This window comes from Aotus nancymaae, unplaced genomic scaffold, assembly GCF_030222135.1.
Source record: "Aotus nancymaae isolate 86718 unplaced genomic scaffold, 86718_ANA_hifiasm-v0.15.2.pri h1tg000012l, whole genome shotgun sequence".
In the NCBI taxonomy this organism is placed as follows: Eukaryota; Metazoa; Chordata; class Mammalia; order Primates; family Aotidae; genus Aotus; species Aotus nancymaae.
In genome coordinates this window covers 18963055-18986404 of record NW_026988423.1, presented here as the reverse complement: position 1 = coordinate 18986404, position 23350 = coordinate 18963055, and the positions used below count along the sequence as shown (strand labels likewise).

Sequence of the window (23350 nt, the reverse complement as noted above, 5' to 3'; positions counted from 1 at the left end):
GTTTCTCCCTGTGTCAATTTCTCCCCATGACTCGCGGTTCTTTAAGAACAGGGGCTATGTCTTTCATTTCTGTGTGAAAGAAAAATGTTGGTTATCAGAGACGAGTCCCAGAGCCCGGAGAGCAGCCCAGTGTCTTTCAAATGTTTTAAGAATCACAAACTAGAATAACAAATGTGTGTTATATCATGATCCAGCAACAAATATTGCAGATAGAAAGACATGTTTGTAAAATGGAAATGAAATTTCCCAAAATAATATACCACATGCAGTGCTATTATCTGAGATTCTGTTTTCTAGTTTATTTTCTATTAGTTTTTTAAATGTTGATTTGGTGCAAATTGATTTTATGATACACTGGTGAATGGCAACTTGCAGTTTGAGAAATATTATTGTAGGTAACGCTTCATCTGCCATCCCCCACCACCCTTGTTTTCTGATTTTCTGTTTGTATCTATTGACTGCCTCGAACTGGAAAAGAAAGGAGGAGTTTTGATTGGGAGATTCAGCAAGAAAGAGAGTGTTAGAGCAGGGATGGAACACAGAGGAAACCATATTCTGCCTGTTTTCTGTCCAGCCTGTTGGACTTGCCTTGAGCTTCTACAAGTAGAAACTGATCAGACTGTTCACAAGAAAATGTATACAGATGGTCCTTGGCCGACAATGAGGTTACATCCCAATAACCTATCAATAGGTGAAAATATCATTAAGTCCAACATAAATTTAATTCACCTAATATATCAAACATCATAATTTAGCCTAGCCTACCTTAAATATGCTCAGAACACTTTCATTAGCTGAAAATTGGGCAACATCATCAAACACAAAGCCAATTTTGTAGCAATAAAAATAAAAGATCAAAATTTGAAATTTGAAGTACAATTTCTACTGAATGCACATAACATTTGCACCATCGTAAAGTCTAAACATTGTAAGTCAAACATAAGTTGAAATTTGAAATTTGGACACAGTGGTTCATGCCTGTAATCCCAGCACTTTGGGAGGCTGAGGTGGGCAGATCACTTGAGGTCAGGAGTTTGAGGCCAGCCTGGCCAACATGGCTAAAATACAAAATACAAAAATTAGCTGGGCATGGTGGCACACATCTGTAATCTCAGCTACTTGTGAGGCTGAGGTGAGAGGATCACTTGAACCTGGAACACAGAAGTTGCAGTGAGTCAAGAACGCACCACTGTACTCCAGCCTGGGCTCCAGAGACTCCATCTCAAAAAAGTAAAATAAAAATGAAAAGAAATAAGTAGGGGATCATCTGTAAACTTCAGGCACAAACAAGGCTACATAAGGGTCTAGATCGGGGGTCTGCAAACTACAACCCTCAGGCCTAGTCTATCCAACCACCTGTGTTTATAAATAAAGTTTTATTGAAACACAAACACACACATTTGTTTACATACTGTCTGTAGCTGCTTCTGCTACAACTGCAGAGCTGAGTAGTTGCAACTAAGACTGTATAACCCACAAAGCCAGAAATATTTACTATCTGGGCCTTGACAGGAAAAGTTTACCAATCCCTGGAATAAATGGACAGTGTTTTTCACCACTCTGGGAGGAAACCAGCATGGCTCTGAGGCATCTAAAGCAGAGTGTTAGGCATGGGCAGTATCTTTCTCAAAAGAGGCCATGTTGGCTCCTTTCCAGCATCACAGCCTGAGCAGGAGAGCCTGAACAGTGGAGATTCTGGGTGGGGACTGCTGGTGCAGGTCCACTACTGCCCTTGGAAGGACCTGGGGGCACTTAGGGTGTTTCTAGGACTATGAAGACGAGGGCTCTTGAGTCAGTTGACACTGGCATTTCATTTTCATTCTTGTGCCTGGTGCATGAAAGAAAGATGCTTGGACAGTGCTAAATAAATGTTTGCTAGAGATTTCTTAAATCAAAAAGGAATTTGCGGCATGTGGTATAGAAACTGAGTTTTATCACAGCCTCTCTCAAAGGCAATGCCAGTACAGAGTCCAGTGCCTGCAGCCCAGAACGGAAATCCTCTCTCCTGCTTGGAGAATAAGCCATCTTTTCTCAGCCGTTTTGGCAACTAATATCAAGGATGATGTGTATAATAATAATGATTATAACTAACATTTACTGAATGTTTATTAAGTGCCATGCAATATTCTAGGTCCTTTACATGTAGCAATTCACTTTAATTTATTTTATTTATTATTTATTTCTTGTTTTATTTTTTGAGAGAGCATCTCACTCTGTCACCAGGCTGGAACACAGTGGCACGATCGCAGCTCATTGCAACCTCCACCTCCCGGGCTCAAGCCATCCTCCTGCCTCAGCCTCCTGAGTAGCTGGGACCACAGGTATGTGCTGCCACACCTGGCTAAGTTTTTTGTATTTTTAGGAGAAACAGGGTTTCATGTGTTCCCCAGGCTGGTCTCAAATTCCTGAGCTCAAGCAATCTGCCAGCCTCAGCCTCCCAAAGTGCTGGGATTACAGGTACAAGCCACCACTTCTGACCACAATTCACTTTAACTCTCTTAATAAAAAGTACTATTTTAATCTCATTTTACAGATGAGGAAACTGAGGCACTGCAAGATTATATAACTTGCCTAATGAGAAACAGCTAATAAGTGGCAGAGTCTAAATTTGAAAAGGGAATGATCTTTGTAGCTTAAAAAAAATTGAATTGCTGGGATGAACAGAAACCTGGACAGCTGTTCTCTGGCCCCTGGGGCCAGAGTGGAGTCTAGCAAACAGCTATCCCCACAGCGCAGCGTGAACAGCAGCAGAGGCTGGGGTTTGGTAGCCTCTCCAGAGAGAAGGCAAGAGTTGAAGAATAGCAGAAGCCCATTCATTTCTGGGAGAGAAGGAGACAGCAGACCCGCTAGCAAACTGGTAGTAAATAACTGCAGACACTTCTCTGTAGTCAGGTATGGGCTTGAGCCCCCATGACTAGATGTTTAGGGAAGTGAAGTCTTCTTTTGTAAACACAAGCAATGAAGACTGAAATACCAATTGCTCATCTTTGGGTCCCATAGCACCAACATTTGTGTGCAGCACCGAGTAAGTGGTCAATGGATTGTTCGTAGACTGACTGACTTCTCCAGTCCCACCCTAGATGAACCATTGGGCCCCAACCACTGAGCCTCTACTCAGCACATGACTTGGCAGTTCGAACCAAGGACTGAAGCCTACTGGCCAGGTCAAAGGAGTTGCTTTAATTGAGATCACAGGCATCACGGGGATCTGCTCGACTTCCTCCCCACCAGGGAGAAAAGTCCTTCATTGTTGGCCATGGTGGAAGAATAACTTTGCGAGATCACTTCAAACTGTTCGATCGTGTAGCCAGCCTCTTTCACAGCAGCCTCTACTGTCTCCCGGCCCAGGGAGAGGCTGGAGAACTTGTGCTCGCCAATCATGTAGTAGCTGCTTTTCAGCGCATCCATGATCACGAGGAAGCCACCTGGCTTCAGTAGGCTGCCGAGGTTCCTGAGCGCCCTGCAATAGGTGGGGAGGTCCGGGCAGGCGGCATCCAGGCACAGCGTGCTGAGCAGGCAGTCAGCCAGGGGGAGGGAGACGGCCCCCAGCGGCTGACTCTGAGTCACATCACACTTCAGCACCTGCTTGACCGCCTGCCTCAACCTTTCTTCCTTCTCTGGACCCTTGACTCTGAAAAACACAAACCCACAATCATTGTTTTCTACTGCAGTCATGGGGAACCAGATCTCTTGAGTCAAAGCTAAAAATGGCAGTATTGTCCCAGATGTGTTTCCTTAAGGCCACCTCTATCAGGAAAGGAGAGAAAGAAGAACTGAGAGTCCATTTTGGCATTTGAAGGCGACCATATTACCCTGAGCTACATGAAATCTCTTTATACAGTGAATAATACGTGAAAATGATAATAATACTACCTAGCAGCCTGCTTCTACCATGGACTTCCCTCCATGAAATTATTCTTCCTTCACTGCACAGTATAGTACTCATTTATGTTATACTGGCTCATTTATTAGTATCTATTTGTTATTATACTTGTCCTCTCTGCCAAATCGTAAGGTAGCGGCTACTTGAACCATACACAGCAAGTACTAATAATAAAGGGTTTCAAATGCTGAAACATTATCTTTGTAGTAGTTGCTGATCAATAAGACTGGTGAGGTCACCCACAGACATTTTTAGGAACTATCGATCACTATCCCACAGCTGTGAACAGGGCATTCCTGGAGAGAAGAAAGCTACATTTCCCATTCTCAGATTCCAAAAACTATTGCAGATAGTATGTTTTCTGCCAGAGATCATTTTTTGGGTAGACTTCCAGGAGACCTGCCCTTTTTTGCCAAATCAATGGCATGTTTTGGGTTGTTTTGTTTTGTTTCTAGAGACAGCTTCTTGTTCTGTTGTACGGGATGGAATACATTGGCACCAAAATAGCTCACTGCAGCCTCAAACTCCTATGCTCAAGGGATCCTCCCATTTCAGCCTCCCAAAGGACTGGGATTACAGGCATGCACCACCACGCCAGGCTAGCTTTTCATGTTTTTGTTTTTGTTTTTCTTTTTGTGACAGTCTCGCTCTGTCGCCAGGCGCTAGGCTGGAGTGCAGTGGCTCAATCTCCGCCTCCTGGGTTCAAGCAATTCTCCTGCCTCAGCCTCCCGAGTAGCTGGGCCTACAGGCACGCGCCACCAAGCCTAGCTAATTTTTGTATTTTTTAGTAGAGATGGGGTTTCACCATGTTGGCCAGGATGGTCTCGATCTCCTGACCTCGTGATCTGCCCACCTCGGCCTCCCAAAGTGCTGGGATTACAGACATGAGCCACCGCACCCGGTTGCTTTTTATGTTTTATAGAGACAGGGTCTCCTTATGCTGCCCAAGCTGGTCTCAAACTTCTGGCCTCAAGTGATCCTCCCGCCTCAGCCTCTCAAACTTCTGGAATCGTAGGCATGAGCCACCACCACACCTGGCCCAATGGTGTTTCTTGAAAGAAAATCAGTTAATGAAAGAAAGAAAGAAGAGAAGGCAAGAAGAGGAGATGGATAGAGTGGCTTGGATCCTATTTGAATTTGTTAGAGGAGGAAGGAAGGAACAAACAAATGATCAAAATTAAATAGAGTGCACAAGAGAAACTGGAGAGAGGGGCGGGAAAATGAGGAAGAAGTAGCAGAAAATCAGAGAAGTGAGAAAAGGGAAGCAACGTTGAGTGTGTTAAGGACCCAGGCCCCACAGTATTAAGAGTAGGAGTGACCCCTGGTTATTGAACTCTTGGAAGGAGTGAACCAGCAAAGCATTGTGGAGCAGAGCCACCTCACCATCAGGAAACACACACTCCACCATCTGAGGCAGACCCCAGGAGAAGACGGCCACTTGGGCATCAAAGCTTGGCAGAGACAGCAGAGATGGCCCCGCCTTCCAGCAAGTGAGGGAGACTTTCACTGGGAGCGTTTTTGGTCATGAGGAAAAGTCAATGGTTTAAATAAATAAAACTTGAAGATTTGTCTCCAAGTAGAATGATTTGAGAGAGTGGAAACTAGTCGTGGGCATCTTAAATATTCACTAAAAATCTTAAGCCTAGTGCATACAATCAGTTCTTTGCAAATATGTTTTATGCTTGCTATAATTTTCCGTTTAAGAAGCTTAGCAATTAGCATATGAAAAGATGCTCAACGTTGTCAACCATCAGACAAAGGCAAATCAAAACCATGAGATACCACTTCACATCACTATGATGGCTATAATGAAAAAAAAAACCAGATAATACCAAGTGCTGACAAGAATGTGCAGAAACCAGACCTACATACACTGCTGCTGACAATGTAAAATAGTCCAGTTACTTTGGAAAACAGTCTGGCAGTTCCTTAAAAGATTAAATATAGAGTTACCACATGACCCAGGAATTCTGTCTAGGTGTACACCCAAGAGAAATGAAAACATATATCCACACAAAAGCTTGTAATGAATGTTTATAAATAGCTAAAGGGTGCGAACAGTACAACTCTCTGTCAACTTCTGAATAGGTAGATAAAATGTGGCATACACATACAATGGCATATTATTTGGCAACAAAAAGAAATGAAATTCTGACACATGCTACCACATGGATGGACCTTGAAGACACATGCTAAATGAAAGAAGGCAGAACCGAAAGGCCGCATATCATATGATTCCATTTATACGAAATGCCCAGAAAAGGCAAAGCTACAGAGACTGATAGCAGAACAGTGGTTGCCAGGAGCTGAGGGGTCTGGGGAGAAATAAGAGTGACTGCTAATGGGTACAGGGTTTCTTTTGGGAATTATGAAAATGTAAAATTGATTGTGATGAAGGTTGTGCAACTCTGAAAGTCTAATAAAAGCCACTGATTTTCACAATTTAAATGGCTTCATTAATTATATGGTACGTGAGTTATATCTCAATAAGCTGTTATATTAAAAGAGAGAGAGAGATAAGCTTAGCAAGGTGTTGATTTCAGGGAATTCCTACCAATCGGTAAACTGTTATCTATGTAGAAAACAAAAATTATCCTGGGTTGGGTCTACCTACTCCTTTATCAAGGCTAGAAATGATAATAGGGTGACAACTTTTTCCTGATTTGTCTCAGACTTTTCTAGTTTTAGCACTGAAAAATCCCGTATTCTGAGTCCCCCCTTGCAGTCCTGGACAAAGCAGACAGTCATTCTAAAGGTGGGAAACTAGTTACAAAGCTACCACCCAGCCTTGATACAACATGGATGGTTTGATGGAACACTTTAACAATAAAAAAAGACACTGTGGCAGTGTGTGAGAAACATGCATTTGAATAGACAAATTAATCTAGAACAGAGAAACTGAAATAAGCTATCTGCACATAGGAATAATAATAAAGTGTATACCAAAAGGTAGAGTACTGACCACATAGTGTTTTGGGGGGTGTGTTTCTGGATGATCCTGTATATTGGGAACGTTGTGGAAATGTGTGTTTGATTACATCAGAAGCAGAATGAATCTCTGCGCCCTATTGTGTATTAAGCTTTTTGAAACACTTGAGTTACCACAGAACTAGAACTTGCCAGTCAGATGATGATGTAAATTGTTCCCAAACTGTGAGTCACCCTGTGAGGTCTCCAAAGCTCACAGAGAATGTGCCAAGTTGAGAGGGAAATTTGCTAGAAACACCCAGTGTGGTAGATCCCTGCTTGTCCTTGGACACACAGCAAACACTGGGGAAGTCAGTTGCCGAGGCAGCTGTGTAAAGCCTGCGTACACCTCAGGGCACGGCAGGGAAATGGACTCACCAGAGACCCATCCAGTTACCACTTTGCCTCACGTTTAGCTCATGGGGTGGGTAATAAACACACACCAGGAAAGGGCTATGCTGTTTCGCACAAAGCTAACAGCGGTGTGGCCATTTCTTTAGTTCTAAAGGTCTACCCTTTCAAATGAATCAATATGCAAAAAAAGGCAGCCCTGTCCTCTGGAAATACGCATCTATAAAGGCCTGAGGGGTGTGGGGAAGGAGGGAGGGAGGCGAGACAGGATAAGGAGGAGGGCTCCCGGAAGAACCCTTTCTGAGAATGTCTTCCCACATTCCAGGTGAACTATCCTGAGATTTAAAGGCGGTTCCTCTTGCCCTGTCTCAGCAAGGCAGGCAGTGGATCAGAATCTCCTGAACAAGCTGTTTTTCATTGTTCTCACATCCCCCAAACCTCATTCCCAGAAGTTCCTGCAGGCTCTCTTGAGAAAGAACCATCAAAACAGGTCAAGGAAATCAAGGTTGAGTAAGCTTGGAGGTCACTGCGAGGCTTGCACAGGCAAGGAGTACTCATTGGTGCACCTTTGATACAGACCACACTCCATACTCAAATCAGGTGAATGACATTCTAGGAGGAAGAGTCTGAAAAGCAAAATGCGGGTATTCGTGTATTTTCCAAATATGTTTTGAACCTCTATTACGTGGCAGGAAATGGGCTGGGCACTGGGGACACAAGGATGAACAAATGAGAAACAGATTCTAACCTCATGGAGACTGCAGACGGGTGGGTGGTAGAAGAAAGCATTAACCCAATGATCACTCACAGAAGTGGAAATTAAAACTGACAAATACAAGGAAGAAAAGGAGCATGGCACTAATGGGGAAATGTTGGGAGCTCCCATGACCTAGAGAATCAGGAAAACCTCCTCCAAAAAGGAGTCGGGCAAGCGGAGATATAGAAGATAAATATGTAGGAGTTAACCAGACTGAAGGAAGCAGGGAGGGCCGGAGGAAATTCCAGTAAGAGGAAACCGCGAGTGCAAAGGCCACGTGGTGGGAGGAAACACAGGAGGGTGCCAACATGGCTGGGTTGCAGGCAAACAGGTTGGCAGGCGCCAGACTAGGCAGGGCTTTGTGGACCACAACAGGAATTTTGCTTTTCATTCCAAAAGCTCCGGAGAGTCATTAGGAAGCACTAAGGAGGAGAGTGACATAATTAGATTTACATTTCGAGAGGGTCACTTGGGCTGCAGGGCAGAGAATTGAGTGGAGGGGCAAGAATGCAGGTGGGAGACCACTCAGGAAGGAGACAAGGGTAGCTGGGACCAGGCAATGGTAAACACGGGAAGAAGCGGGTTAGAGAGGAAGTCAGGAAGTAAAATAAGAACTTGATGTTAAGTTAGACTTGGAACATGACAGAGAAGGAGAGGACAAGACTGACTTCCAGGTTCTGGCTTGTCAATTTATTATATGATGGCGCCATTCAAGGAACTAAGAATACCAGAAATAAAGCAGATCTGGAGCAGATCGTAGCTCTGTTTTGGACACACTGAGTTTGAGGTGCTCTGAGACCTGTGAGAAGAAATGTTTACAACTGAGGAAAGGCTAGCTGAAGGTTTCTCAACCTGCCCTGTGAATTTTCCCAGGGAGATAAGGTGGCGAGAGCACCTATTTAAGAGCGGCGTCCTTGTAAAGGCAGGAATGTTTCCTAGGCATCGCTGAAACATCATCGTGGCCATCAAGATCCTGGTTTTAAAAAAGCCTATCAATATCCTTTTGCAAGCCGTGAAAGTCCGAGATTCTCGGAATAGATGTGGTTCACTAGTTTGTGGAACACATTTGGCACAACCGTGTCTATTTTTGGACAACATACAAACATCTTTTTAAATAGATATAGAGGTCTTTGCACAGAGAGCATTTACCTAAGAGAACTGACAGGGATTCGAGCTTTCTTCTGTCAGGTACGCTGAGGTTAAGAGGAGGAGCCGTTCTCTACGGAGGCGACCAGGAGGCGCTCCACCCACTCCGGGCCCCACCTGGCTGTCCAGAGGGCCAAGGAAAATAGCCTGGACAGCATACCTGCAACTGATCCCCACCCACCTGTGTGTGCCCGGGCATACCTGGAGGGAAGTCCTCCTCCAGACACCAGTGTTTCTCTAACTGGAATGTGCATTCCATACTTACAGATCTTACAGTGAAGGTTTTCATTCTGTAGGTCGCTAGTGGGGACTCAGAGCCTGCATTTCTAAAAGCTCCCATGTGTTGTCCAAAGTGCTAGCCCAGGGACCACAACCTAAGCTATGCATTCCGAGGTCCAGGAACCATAGCTTAATTAATGCAGCCTCTACAATTTCTTAAGGAAAGAGCTCATTTTCCTCTGTTCATAGTAGAAGCTTGAGTAGTTGTATCTCAGTGTTTGACTTTCTTACTAGCTTTTGGATAGTTGTAAAAATGAGGGGTATTTATTTTAATTTAGTTTTATTATATATATATATATTTTTTTTTTTTGGAAGAAAGAAAGAAAAAAAAGAATGAAGAAGAGGAAGAAAAAGAAAGAGAAAGAGAGAGAGAGAATGGGAGTATTGCTTTCTTGCCCAGGCTAGAATGCATTTTAGAAATGAGTATTGAAAATCTCTTTTATACCAATAATTATACTTAGTGATGTAGACAGGAAGAATAAGGGAAGAACATAACAAACAAGCAGCCAACCAATATTTCATTTAAACCTACGAAATGCTATATGATTACTGAGGAGTGAATTACTTCCAATTATGTAGTCTCTTTTGGAATAGGTGTGAGGTGGTAATGTGTGTTTTGTGTATTTAAAGTGGAGAGTTCTATAAATGTTTATTAAATTTACTTGTTCCGGGTCTGAGTTCAAGTCCTGGATGTCCTTGTTAATTTTCTGTCTCGTTGATCTATAGAATCATTAGCTCTTCTTGTTACATTGATCCTTTTGCCATTATGCAATGTCCTTCTTTGCCTCTTTTGATCTTTGTTGCTTTAAAGTCTATTTTATCAGAGGCGAAAATTGCATCTCCTACTTTTTATTTATTTGTTTATTTTTACTCTCTGTTTGGTTGGTAAGTCTTCCCCCATCCCTTTGTTTTGAGTCTTTGTGTATTGTTGCATGTGAGATGGATCTGGATGCAGCATACCGATGGGTTTTGGCTTTTTGTCCAATTTGAATATATATGAGTTTAATACTGCCATTTGATGCTAGCTGGCTGTTTTGCCCATTAGTTGGTGTAAATTTTTCATTGTGTTGATGCTCTTTGCTTTTTGATATATTTTTGGAAAGGCTGATATTGGTTGTTCCTTTATATGTATAGTGCTTCTTTCAGAAGCTCTTGTAAAGCAGGCCTGGTGGTGGTGAAATCTCTAAGTACTTGCTTGTTCACAAAAGATTTAATTTTTCTTCGCTTGTAAAGCTTAGTTTGGCTGGATATGAAATTCTGGGTTGAAAGTTCTTTTCTTTAAGGATGTTAAATATTGGTCCCCACTCTTTTCTGACTTGTAGGGTTTCTGCTGAGAGATCTGCTGTGAGTCTGACAGGTTTCCCTTTATGGGTAACCTGACCTTTCTCTCTGGCTGCCCTTAGTATTTTCTCCTCCATTTCAACCCTAATAAATCTGGCGATTATGTGCCTTGGAGTTGGTCTTCTTGAAGAATATCTTTGTGGTGTTCTCTGTATTACCTGGAGTTGAATATTACCCTGCCTTGCTAGGTTGGGAAAGTTTTCCTGAATGATATCCTGAAGAGTATTTTCCAACTTGGATTCATTCTCTTCGTCACATTCAGGTACACCTATCAAACGTAAATTAGGTCTTTTCACATAGTCCCATATTTCCTGGAGACTTTGCTCATTCCTTTTTATCCTTTTTTTCTGCAATCTTATCTTCTCATTTCATTTCATTGAGCTGGTCCTCGACTTCTGATATCCTTTCTTCTGCTTGATCAATTCGACTGTTTAAACTTGTGCATACTTCGTGAAGTTCTTGTGTTGTGTTTTTCAGCCCCATCAATTCACTTATATTCCTCTCTAAATTGTCCATTCTCGTTAGCATTTCGTCAAACCTTTTTTCAAGGTTCTTAGTTTCTTTGCATTGGGTTAGAACAAGTTCTGTTAATTCACAGAAGTTTCTTATCACCCACCTTTTGAAACCTGCTTCTGATAATGGAACACACTCGTTCTCCATTAAGCCTTGTTCCGTTGCTGATGAGGAATTGCAATCCCCTGTAGAGGGAGAGGCATTCTGATTTTGAGTATTCTCTGCCTTTTTAGGCTGGTTTCTTCCCTTCATTATATATTTATCCCTCTGTCGTCTTTGTAATTACCGACTTTCTAACTAGGTCTCTGAGCGGACGTCCAACTTGTTGATTCCCAGCGCCGAAATCTGAGCAATCCACTGCACCAGCCAAAACAGCGGTGTTAAGATTGATGGTGCTTTTCTGCATGGGAATCTCTGGACTCTGCACCAAGAACTGCTGCGCTGAGGCACCAGCAAAACTGCCGCATCGGCCACAAGAGTCGCCCTGGCGACCCGTGGGGCTCCTCCGCTGGGAATCTCTTGGTCCATGAGCAACAAAAATTCATCTGAAAGTGTGGCGTCCTCTCGTTCTCTGCGCTTTCACTGGGAGCTATGATCCTGAGCTGCTAGTGATCAGCCATCTTGGATCTCTCTCTCATATTATTATTTTTAAGCCAGTGTCACTCTGCCACTCAGTCTGGAATGTGACCACAGCTCACTGCAGTCTCGATCTCTCAGCCTCAAGTGATCCTCTCTCCTCAGCCTCCCCAGTAGCTGGGAATACGGGTGTGCACCACTGAGGCCAGCTAATTTAAAATGAGTGGTATTTAAATACAGAGGTAGAGGGACAGGAGACAGTTCATATGTCTTTGGCAGCCTTCAGCACAAGAAAAACCTTCAGATAAGGGCTGGGCGCAGTGGCTCACACCTGTAATCCCAGCACTTTGGGAAGCCAAGGCGGGTGGATCACAAGGTCAAGAGATTGAGACCATCCTGGTCAACATGGTGAAACCCCATCTCTACTAAAAATACAAAAAATTAGCTGGGCATGGTGGCGCATGGCTGTACTCCCAGCTACTCAGGAGGCTGAGGCAGGATAATTGCCTGAACCCAGGAGGCGGAGGTTGCGGTGAGCCGAGATCGCGCCATTGCACTTCAGGCTGGGTAACAAGAGCGAAACTCTGCCTCAAAAAAAAAAAAAAAGAAAAAGCTTCAGATAAAGAAGAAATCGTCTTGAAGGAAATAGGTTGTAGGTTAATAAAGCTACTTCAAGATGTAGGAAAGACATTAGTTGCATAGGATCACTATCATTCTCAAAATAGTTAAAGCCACAGGATCTAGCACAAGGATAAGGGTAAGAACACAGAAATTTACTGTCAAAAATACAATTCCTCATTCCAACAAAGTGATTGGGAAGGGACAGTGTCTCAAGAGCCCGTGGTTCCAAGCTGATGATTCAGGTGTGAGATAAGTAATGCTTTTACTATCCTGCTAGATTGTAAGGGTTTATTTTTGAATGAGATGGAAAGGCCTGTGATGGATAGAGAAAGTGAGAACAAAGTTTCAAAAGCCTTCTTGACAGATGATTTGGACTTTGGAAAGGTGTGTTGTCTAACAATGACTGAAGACTTTTTTTTTTTTTTACATAGTTTCCCTGAGAGTCTACAAATCCTAGGAATTTCCTTATTTACTTAACAATTTTAGATATTATCCAAATTGTCATAGCTGCAATTTTTTTTACTTAATATCAATTTCATTCTGTGGAATCACAGAGTCAATAGAAAAGAAGGTATATGAAATTACTTTTATATTGAAGAATATATCTCCACCTTGAAGGCTATAGCCAACATAAAATTCTCGGTAAGGGGTTTACAGATTAAAATGTAAAATGGCATATGAAAATAGGCTCTCTCACCAGCCTGGGCAACAGGGCAAAAGTCCCATCTCTACAAAAAATTAGCCAGGCATGGCAGCGTGCACCTGTAGTCCCAGCTACTCAGTAGGCTGAGGTGGGAGAATCACCTGAGCCCAGGAGGTCAAGGCTACAGTGAGATCTCACTACTGCACTCCAGTGTGGGTGACAGAACAAGACCCTGTCTCAAAAAAAAAAAAAAAAAAAAAAGTAGACTAGCCTCTCTCAACTTCTTACTAAATGTCAGAAAAAATGGGGCAATATTTCAACAATTTTATAATTTCATTATGTACAACGGTGACAAAATCCATTCTCATATATGCCTGGACTTAGGAAACACATCACTATGTGTTCGTATTTGATGATCTATTCAGTTGACAGATGAATCAAAATTTAAAACTCAATGTCTAGAAAAATTGTATAAAATAAACACAAAATAGGCCTAAATAATTATAAATTTGATTACAAACCCAAAGCAAATGTCCAAACTGATCTTGAAAGAAAATAATACTTTAAATTACAATATGTGAAATTTAAAATCTCAGATTTCAATAATAAGTACTGGGAAGATAGATGCCAGGGGACTTTTGATATCAAAAATTATTAAATTCCTCAAGTCAGCAGGGAAGAAAACAATTACTAATTTTTTACCCGACTTAATAAGTTAAGAGAATTTGTCTCCAGCAGACCTACATTATAAGTATTACTAAAAGAAGTTCTTTGGGTGAAGGAACATGATGCCAAACAGAAGAATACATCTTGGGAAAGGAATGAAAAACACTAGACAAGAAAGATGTGTGTAAATATGAAAGATCTTACATATATGCATAATATAGCCTTACTTAGTTTAGGCTCCTGTAACAGAATACCATAGACTGGGTGGCTTATAAACAACATAAATTATTTCCCACAGTTCTAAAGGCTAGAAGTCTGAGATTAGGCTGCCAGCCTGTCAGGGCCTGATGAGGACTCTTCTGGACCACAGACCTGACCTCTCATTGTAGCTTTACATGGCAGAAGGAGCGCTAGAGAGCTCTCTGGGGTTCCTTTTAAAAGGGCACTCATTCTATGCATGAAGTCTCCACCTTCATGACCTAATTACCTCCCAAAGTCCTGACCTTTTAATACCATCATCAGGGGTTTAGGATTTCAACATAGAATTGGGAGGGAAGGATACAAACATTCAGTCCAAAATTCCTATGTTTAATATATATTGTTATATACATTGTTTAAAACATTGTACTAACTTATGTGAATATACTTAACACTATTCAACTGTACACTTAAACATAATGAAGATGGTAAATTTTATTTTTAAAATCAAAATTAAACAATAAAAATAAAAGCACTATTAACTAAACCAAAACTAATATCAATATATGTATTATAGTGTTATACATAGAAATAAAATATATGACAAGAGCATAAGGGCCAGGAAAGTCAGTTAAGGAAATTACACTGTTGGAATATCTTACATTGTTCATGAGACAACAGATATGTCAAGGATGTCTATTTCAATTTCTAGAAAAACCACAGAGACTCACACAAGACACAGAAGAGGTTAATAGAGGAGATAAAAAAGAAATACTAAAAATATGTACAGTTATACTAAATGGAATACTAAAAATTACTGCATTCACCAAGGGGAAATGAAGAAAGACACAGGTGAGCAGTAATCAGATGGGACAGATAGAAAACACGTACCAAGACGGTAGATTTAAACTCAACCTTGTAATATTAGTAATTAAATGTAAATGGACTAAACAATCCAGTTAGAGGCAGAAATTGTCAGTCTGGATTAAAAAGAGAAAACATAGTCTGAAAACAGAAGGGTAGAAAAAGAGATGTAGCTATATCATGTATATTAGTTATATATCACTGCAGGGTAAATTATTCCCAAAATTTAGCAGCTAAAAATGGCAAACATTTATTTTACTGTTTTTGTGGTTCACCTGGGGAAGTTTGGTTCCAAGCTCACTCCCCAGGACAGGAGAGTGAGATAGAGAGAGAATACCCAATAAAAAGCTGTTGTTTAAAAATTGATTTTACTTTTTACAGCAATATTAGGTTCACTGCAAAACCAAGCAGAAGGCCTACATTGGCATACCATTATCACCCAAATTTATAGTGTACATTAAGATTCATTCTTGGTACTGTACATTTTATGGATTTGGACAAATGTATAACAACATGTGCCCACCTTTATAGTATCATACAGAGTAGTCTCACTGCCCTGAAAAATCTTCTGTATTCCCCCTATTTATGCCTTCTTTCCCTGACCCCTAGCTACCACTGATTTTCTTTACTGCTTCCCTACTTTTGCATTTTCCAGAATGTCATATAGTCAGAATCGTACACATTAGCCTTTTAAGATTGGCTTCTTTCAATTAGTAATTGTATTTACATTTCCTCCATGTCTTTTCATGGCCTGATAGCTCATTTCTTTTTAGCACTGAATATTATTTCATTGTCTAAATGTACCACAGTTTATTTCTTCATTCACTTACTGAATGACGTCTCGGTTGCTTCCAATTTTTTGTGATTATGAATATAGCTACTATAAACATCCGTGTGCAGCTTTTTGTGTGGACATAAGTTTTTGACTTTTTGGGGTACATATCAAGGAGTGCAGCTGCTAGATTGAATGGTTTTGCAAAGAATAGTCAAACTGTCTTCCAAAGTGGCTACATCATTTTTAATTCCCACAAACAATAAATAAGAGTTCCTGTTACTCCACAGCCTCATCAGCATTTGGTGTTGTCAGTCTTCTGGATTCTGGCCATTCTAATAGGTGTGTAGTGGTGCTTTTTAATTTAATATAGAATTGTTCTTTTTAATTTAATATTAAAATTGATGTCTCATCACTATACTGCATTCTACCAAATTTGTCAATATTGAATCACTAATTCTAGTGGATATTCTAGGGAAGGAGATTACACAAAGGTGAAAATACTGACATAAGGATTATTGGGGGCCATCTTAGATGCTGCCCACCACACCATGCAAAACACCAAGCACAGGAAGGCTGATGTGGCTATATTAATATCAAAAAAAAGTAGACTTCAAAACAAACTCATTACTGGAAATAAAGGGAAATATTTTACAATGGTAAAATGGTCAGTTCATCAATAAGACATAATCCTAAAAACGTGTATTACAGAGCTAAAAACTAGTGTCAAAATGCATAAAGCAAATGTTGACAGAACTATAGAGAGCAAAGGATAAATCAGCAATCATAGTTTGAGACATTAACACTTCTCTCTCAGTAATCGACAGAGAAAGTAAATAAAAAGTCAGTAAGGATGTAGAAAATTTGAACAATACTATCAAACCTACCTGACTTAATTGATATTTATAGGAGTTACACCTACAACTGAACAATATACACTCTTTTCAATGTAGAAAGCACATACAACATTCACTGAGATAGACCATATGCAGAGTCACAAAATAAATATCTCATTACAACAAAATTTAATTTGAAAGCAACAACAATAAGATATCTAGAAAAATCCTAATACTTTGGAAATTAAGCTATATAATTCAAAATAATTCATGGTTAAAAAAAGAAATGACAAAGGAAATGTGACAGTATGCTGAATTGGATAATGGTAAAAATACCATATACAAAAATCATGGGATGCAGTTAAAACAGTGCTAAAGGAAATGTGCAGCATTAAATGCCTACATTAGAAGAAAGAGATATGTGAAATAAATAGTGTAAGTTTCCAGCTTGAGAACCTAGAAAAATTAAAAACAAGAAATTTTAGAAAGCTAGAAAAAAAAAAAACTAGAAAAGAATGAAAATCAAAGTAAGCAGAAAAAGAAAATTATCAAAAGTAACAGCAGAAACCAATGAAATAGAAAATGGACAGACAATAGAGAAAAATGAACAGAACTAAAAGTTGGTTCTTGGAAAAGATTAATAAAATGATCAATCTATAGCAAGGTTGATCAAGACAAAAGAAAGAAAACAAGACAAATTACCAATATCAAGAATAAAAGAGGAGAGATCACTACAGATCCCACAGACATAACAAGGTATTAAAAGGATATTGTTAAAAAAAAAAAAGCCAATAAAGTTGACAACCAAGATGAAAAGGACAAACTTCTTGAAAAATACCTTATCAAAACACACAAAAGAAGGAACAGAAAATCCGAGTAACCATTAAAGACATACTGTTTTTAAAGTCTTCTCTCACACAAAACTTTCAGATTCACCTGGCTTCACTGGTGAATGCTATCAATTGTTTAAGAAGGAAATTATACTAATAATACTCAAACTCTTTCAGAAAATAGGAGAAATCACCCCCAACTCATTTTGTGACTCCAGCATCATGCTGATATCAAAATTTGTGAAACACATTAGAAGAAAATTATAGCTCAATATCCCTCATAAATATTGATGCAAAAATTCTTAACAGAATATTAGAAAACCACATTCAGCAATACATAAAAAGAATATTTTATGGCCAAGCAGTTTATGCCACCTTGGTGAAACATCCAAAATCATCCAATGTAATTCACATTTTCAGAACATAGGAGGAAAATTGCAGACGTGGCTACCTCTGGTTAATAGGCTATTGCAAATTTCCCATGTTGGAAGAAATTAAAATGTGCATGAACAAATGAGATTCATTTGCATAAATTTACTTGTAGATATGGTAGTGTAAGATCTTGACCATTAGTTGTGAGTATATAAACTCTACTTTTATGGATGGTGATTAATAAATTCTTTTCAAATTTTTTTTTTATGTTGCTTACCTCAGTTTAAAAACCTAGTCAGCTTTTGGTTGTATCTGGTGGTGTGAGCATTAGCCACACTCACTGCCAAGTTCTATAGGCTTGGATGGCTACAATGGACCGGCAGTGAGGCGAGGGACAAGCTCTGACGTCCAAAAGCTGCTGGTGAGAGCTGAGTTAGCTTTTTACTTGCTATTGTCCTAAACCTAGGTCCCAAGGTACTTGACTGAACACTGCTCTTGTCCCCACAGGCCTGGAAAGTTTTAGGGTTTACTCCTCTTTGCTCAGGATCCATTTCTTCATCCCTCTCCCTGTGTCTTCTGTAATTCTGGTGCATACACACACGTGCACATACACAAATTTACAAACACGCACACACATGGACCTATCTCATCTCTCTTGCTCTTGCTCTCTCCTTAACATTCATTCTCTATTTGAATTTCTCTTTGGTCCCAATCTTTCTGTTGCTTGCCAACTGTCACTCAGGTACCTTCGCAAGCCAAGAAGTAGACACCAGTTTCTCTACCTGTTCCCTTCAAGATCACACACATAGGTCACCACTGGGGACCAGTCGAAGGCCTCTGGCTCTTTCTTCAGCCACTTCTCCAGCTCCTGCAGGTTCTGGTCTGAGTAGTCAGTGACAATGATCTCCTTAAAGGATTCACAAGCAGAGAGGAGCTGATAGATGGTGGGGCCAGAGCCGATGTCAATCAGCAGGTCTCCTTTCACACCGTCTGGGTTAGAGGAAGGAACAAAGAAGAGAGGTCACGCATCTCATGGCAGTCAGCAGAGTCAAATGTATATTGTCTTCCCTGGGATTGTGCTGGCGATCCTCAAAGACAGATCACTACTGTTCACAACTTTTCCCTCAAAATGTGTTATTAAAACATCTTTTCCAGGCCAGGCACAGTGGTTCATGCCTATAGTCCCAGCACTGTGGAAGGCCAAGGCAGGAGGATCACCCAAGGCCTGGAGGATGAGACCAGCCTGGACAACACCTGGTCTCTACAAAAAACCTAAAGAGACCTCATCTCTACAGGAAAAAAAAAAAAAAACCTAAAAATTAGCTTGGCATGATGGCATGCACCTGAATTCCTAGTTATTGAAGAGGCTGACGAAGAAGGATCCCCTGAGTCCAGGAGTTTGAGACTGTGCTAAGCTGTGATCACACTACTGCATTCCATCCAGCCTGGCAGCCTGGGCAACAACGTGAGACCCACATCTCCATTAAAAAAAACCACACATTTTTCAAAAATCCCTGTAATTTACATCATAGTGACAAAGAAAATATAAATATCAAAAACACTAAAAATGTCTCACTGGAATTAAAGCCCATCAGTTTATAAAACCTCAAACATTAATAAAATGAAAAGTCAAAGAGAGAAAAAAAAATCTTTTCCAGGGTGAAGCCATATTGCCAGGAATTTTAAGGTCTAGGAGAAGGTAAAAAGATCTACATCTGGTATACAGACTGAACACCAGATCCAGAAAGGCTATTACAGAGGGAGTGTAAAAACTATTAAGCAATATATTCAAAGAAAGTTAATTTTTAAAAAATTGACTTTATATAATGTCATTCTTCAAAAAGCACCTGGTTCTTCCTATATTGGAAGGTCTTTATCTCATGCATATTCACAGCATTCCCTTGAATTAGGATCAGAATAGGCACTGTTTTAGAATTTCCATTTAAGTGGCCCTTTGAGGCTAAAAGCCACCTAGCAAATCAAGGTAGACTCAGGACAGCACTCTGGCTCTCTGGTTTCCTTTTGCATGACCAAGTGAGACAGTGGATACAAAAGCACTTTGTAAATGGTGGAATCCCTATACCAATATTAGTTTTTGTCCTAGTTAAATAAATGGGTGGTGTCAAAAGGGCTGTGAAGCAACAATGATCGACACAAAACCCAGTCCTGCCATGAGACTCTGTCTATATGACTCACATTAGTGGGGAGACATGCAGACAAGAGACTTACCTAGGTAGAATATCTTGAAAAGATTTTTCAGAAGGTGCTTAAGAATCTGGCTTTCTGCAGAGTACCTAGACCCAAACTTGTAATATTTTTCTAGGTAATCCCGAGGGTTAAAATGGCTTAAATAAGTGTCCTTGGAGGTGAAGCCTGATTCCATTGTGTCTCACTTCTGTGCCACTGGACCACTGCCCTCTTTCTCTCTCTCCTCCAGAAGCCAGGGAGTCGCCCTGCAGAAGTTGTTTTCCTGAGTCTCAGGCTATCAGTCTTCCTTCCATCAGTTCAGCCCATCCTTTAGAACAGATGTTTGGTTAAACACTAACAGAGAAATAGACCGCAAATGTTCTGGCTGTTCTGGGAAGTGATGAAATTCCCAGAGATGGAGCCTAGGTCAACAGTGGTGAGGATGTGGTAAAGGGAGGGCTATGAGCTGTAAACAATGCTTGGCCAAGGGGTGAAGGTCAGCTGCCAGGGGTGTAGACCAGAGGGAACACTTGGGCTCATCAGGAAAATATTTAATGCATAGGACCTCAACGTTCAGAGACAGGCTATCTCCTAAAAAGCACCATCTTTCTTCTCATTCTTGCCATGATTTCCCCAGGAAAAGGACTCACAAAGAATAGTTTAAACTTAAACAAGTAAAAGAAAGAAAAAAAGGGGGAAAGGATGAGGATAGGAAATGTATTCAGGGCTAAGGAATGTTGGTTAAAGGAATCTCAGATGAAGTCTGGAAAGAGTAATTTTAAAAATCTGGATAAGGCTTCCTGTAAAGTCTAGTCCAGCCAGCCATCCTGAAATCCTCTCCTCATGCTCAGAGCCCCTCTCCATCCCTGCCCTAGGCATCTGCAGCTTTACCCACCACTGCCATGACCCAGTGTCTGGCAATTACCTCCTCCCTAAGCCTCTCCACTCCTTTCAGTCAATCCAAATCCTGACAGTTCTTTCAAAGTTAACCTTACTTCCTTTAAGAATTCTTTAAATCCCTTTTTCTGAACTCATTTTGAGACAGAGTAGGGATGGGGCTTGGCTTCAGCTCACTCCTCACTAAAGCATTCTTTCATGCATTCCCACCGATCACAAAACCCACACCACTACTTTCTTAGGAGATAACCAATGTTGCGGGGTGTCCCACCTCCAGAAGGAATCCTGAGCAATTGATTTACAGCCTTTCTGCCACTGGCCAGACCACCAGGTGGCCCATTCCTCAAGACAACCATTGCAACCAAGTAGTGCTGACCTGCATACCCTACATCTCATGTCCTTTGCCCAGCACAGCCTACACACCCCACTCCTGACATCAACTCCTATGCTTTGCCTAATAAACAACATCCTTACTGGCTCTTTTCAAGGAGTCAACAAGCCAGATAATTCTCTCTTTTGTTGTCTCCCTTACCCTTGGGCATAAGTTCCAGTAAAGCCTTGTCTGGGAAGACTATTGACCTTGTGTCAATTTCTATTACACTGAGAGCCCTAGAACCCATGGTCAATAACATTGTTCCCCTTAGAATTTGTTCTACCCAGCCAGGCGCTTGATTTTTTTTTCTTTTTTTTTTTGTTCCTATTTCTTTTTCTTTTTAAAAACTTTTTATGGATACATAGTAGGTTTATATATTTATGAGTTACATGAAATATTCTGATACAGACCTACAATACAAACTAATCACATCAGGGTAAATGGGGTACCCACCATTTCAAGCATTTATCTTTCTCATTACAAACAACCCAATTATACTTGTTTAGCTACTTTTGAAGGTACAATTAAATTATTTTTTTACAATATTCACTCTTTTGTGCTAGCAAATACTAGGTCTTATTCATTCATTCTAACTTTTTTTTTTTTTTTTTGAGATGGCATCTCACTTTGTCACCCAGGCTGGAGTGAAGTGACGCGATCTCAGCTTACTGCACCCTCTGCCTCTTGGGTTCCGGCAATTCTCCTGCCTCAGACTCCTGAGCGGCTGAGACTACAGATGCACAACATCACGCTCAGATAATTTTTGTATTTTTAGTAGAGATAGGCTTTCATCATGTTGGCCAGACTGGTCTCGAACTCCTCAGGTGATCTGCCCTCCTCAGCCTTGCAAAGTGCTGGGATTACAGGCATGAGCCACTGAGCCCAGCCTCTTAACTATTTTTTATACCCATTAATGATCCCCACATCCCCCTACCCACTTCACTACCCTTCCCATCCTCTGGTAACCATCCTTCTACTTTCTATCTCCGTGAGTTCAATTATTTTAAATTTTCGCCCCCACAAATAAGTGAGAACATGCAAAGTTTGCCTTTCTGTGTCTGGTTTATTTTGCTCCACATAATGACCTCCAGTTCCATCCATGTTATTGCAAATGACAGGATCTAATTCTACTTTATGACTGAATAGTACTCCTTTATAAATATGTACCACATCGTCTTTATCCATTCATCTTCCATGTTATTGCAAATGACAGGATCTAATTCTACTTTATGACTGAATAGTACTCCTTTATAAATATGTACCACATCGTCTTTATCCATTCATCTGCTGATGGACACTTTGAGTGCTTCCAAATCTTGGCTGTTGTGAACAGTGCTGCAATCAACATGGGAGTGCAGATATCTCTTTGCTACACTGAGTTCCTTTCCTTTGGGTATATACCTGGGAGTGAAATTGCTGGATCATATGGTAGCTCTATCTTTAGTTTTTTGAGAAACCTCCAAACTGTTCTCCATAGTGGTTGTACTAATTTACATTCCCACTAACAGCGTACAAGGGTTCCCTTTTCTCCATATCCTTGCCAGCATTTGTTATTGTCTGTTTTTTGGATAAAAGCCATTTTAACTGAGGTGAGAGCCTAACTCGTAGTTTTGATTTGCATTTCTCTGATGATCAGTGATGCTGAGCACCTTTTCATATATCTGCTTGCCATTTGTATGTCTTCTTTTGAAGAACGTCTATTCAGTTATTTTGCCCATTTTTAAATTGGAATATTAGATATTTTATTATAGTGTTGTTTGAGCTCCTATATAATGTGGTTATTAATCCCTCGTCAGGTGGGTAGCTTGCACGTAACTTCTCCCATTCTTTGAGCTGTCTCTGTACTTCATTGATTGTTTCCCTTGCTGAAGCGCTTGATTTTGTGTTGGCACATATTTGTTCACAGTTTTGTCTGTGTCAGTGTTTCTTCTCACGCTATAGTTTACATATATGATAAACTAAATCACCAGCTCGTTTAGCTCAAGGACTATGAATCAGTTCTCTTTGTATCCCCTACTCTACACCATGGGTTGGTCCACCTAGTAGGTGTCTAAAACATTGGTTGATTAATTGACTGTTGTCATATTGCACCAAATGCAACGGTATCCAAAATTCCATGGACGATAACTTAGCAAGGGCCCATCTGTTTACAAGGCATAGAAACTCACTCAAAGAATCTCAAGTTAAAAGGATAATTATTAACAGAATAATATAATGGAAACAAATTTCAGGGTATCTAACTAGGCCTCATGAAACAAAAAATCATTAGGTAGCTTAT

At 40.6% G+C, this 23350-nt stretch overlaps 1 protein-coding gene across 1 annotated transcript; it reads right to left on the bottom strand.

Annotated features, from left to right (window-relative positions):
- Window positions 1-272: 272 nt before the first annotated feature.
- NNMT (nicotinamide N-methyltransferase) lies at window positions 273-20158 on the bottom strand. Its single transcript, XM_021671152.2, has 3 exons — window positions 19845-20158; window positions 18398-18605; window positions 273-3631 (listed from the first exon to the last, which is right to left on the bottom strand). The coding sequence occupies exons 1-3, from the start codon at window positions 19996-19998 to the stop codon at window positions 3199-3201; spliced, it is 795 nt and encodes a 264-aa protein (XP_021526827.2). The 5' UTR covers window positions 19999-20158; the 3' UTR covers window positions 273-3198.
- Window positions 20159-23350: the final 3192 nt, after the last annotated feature.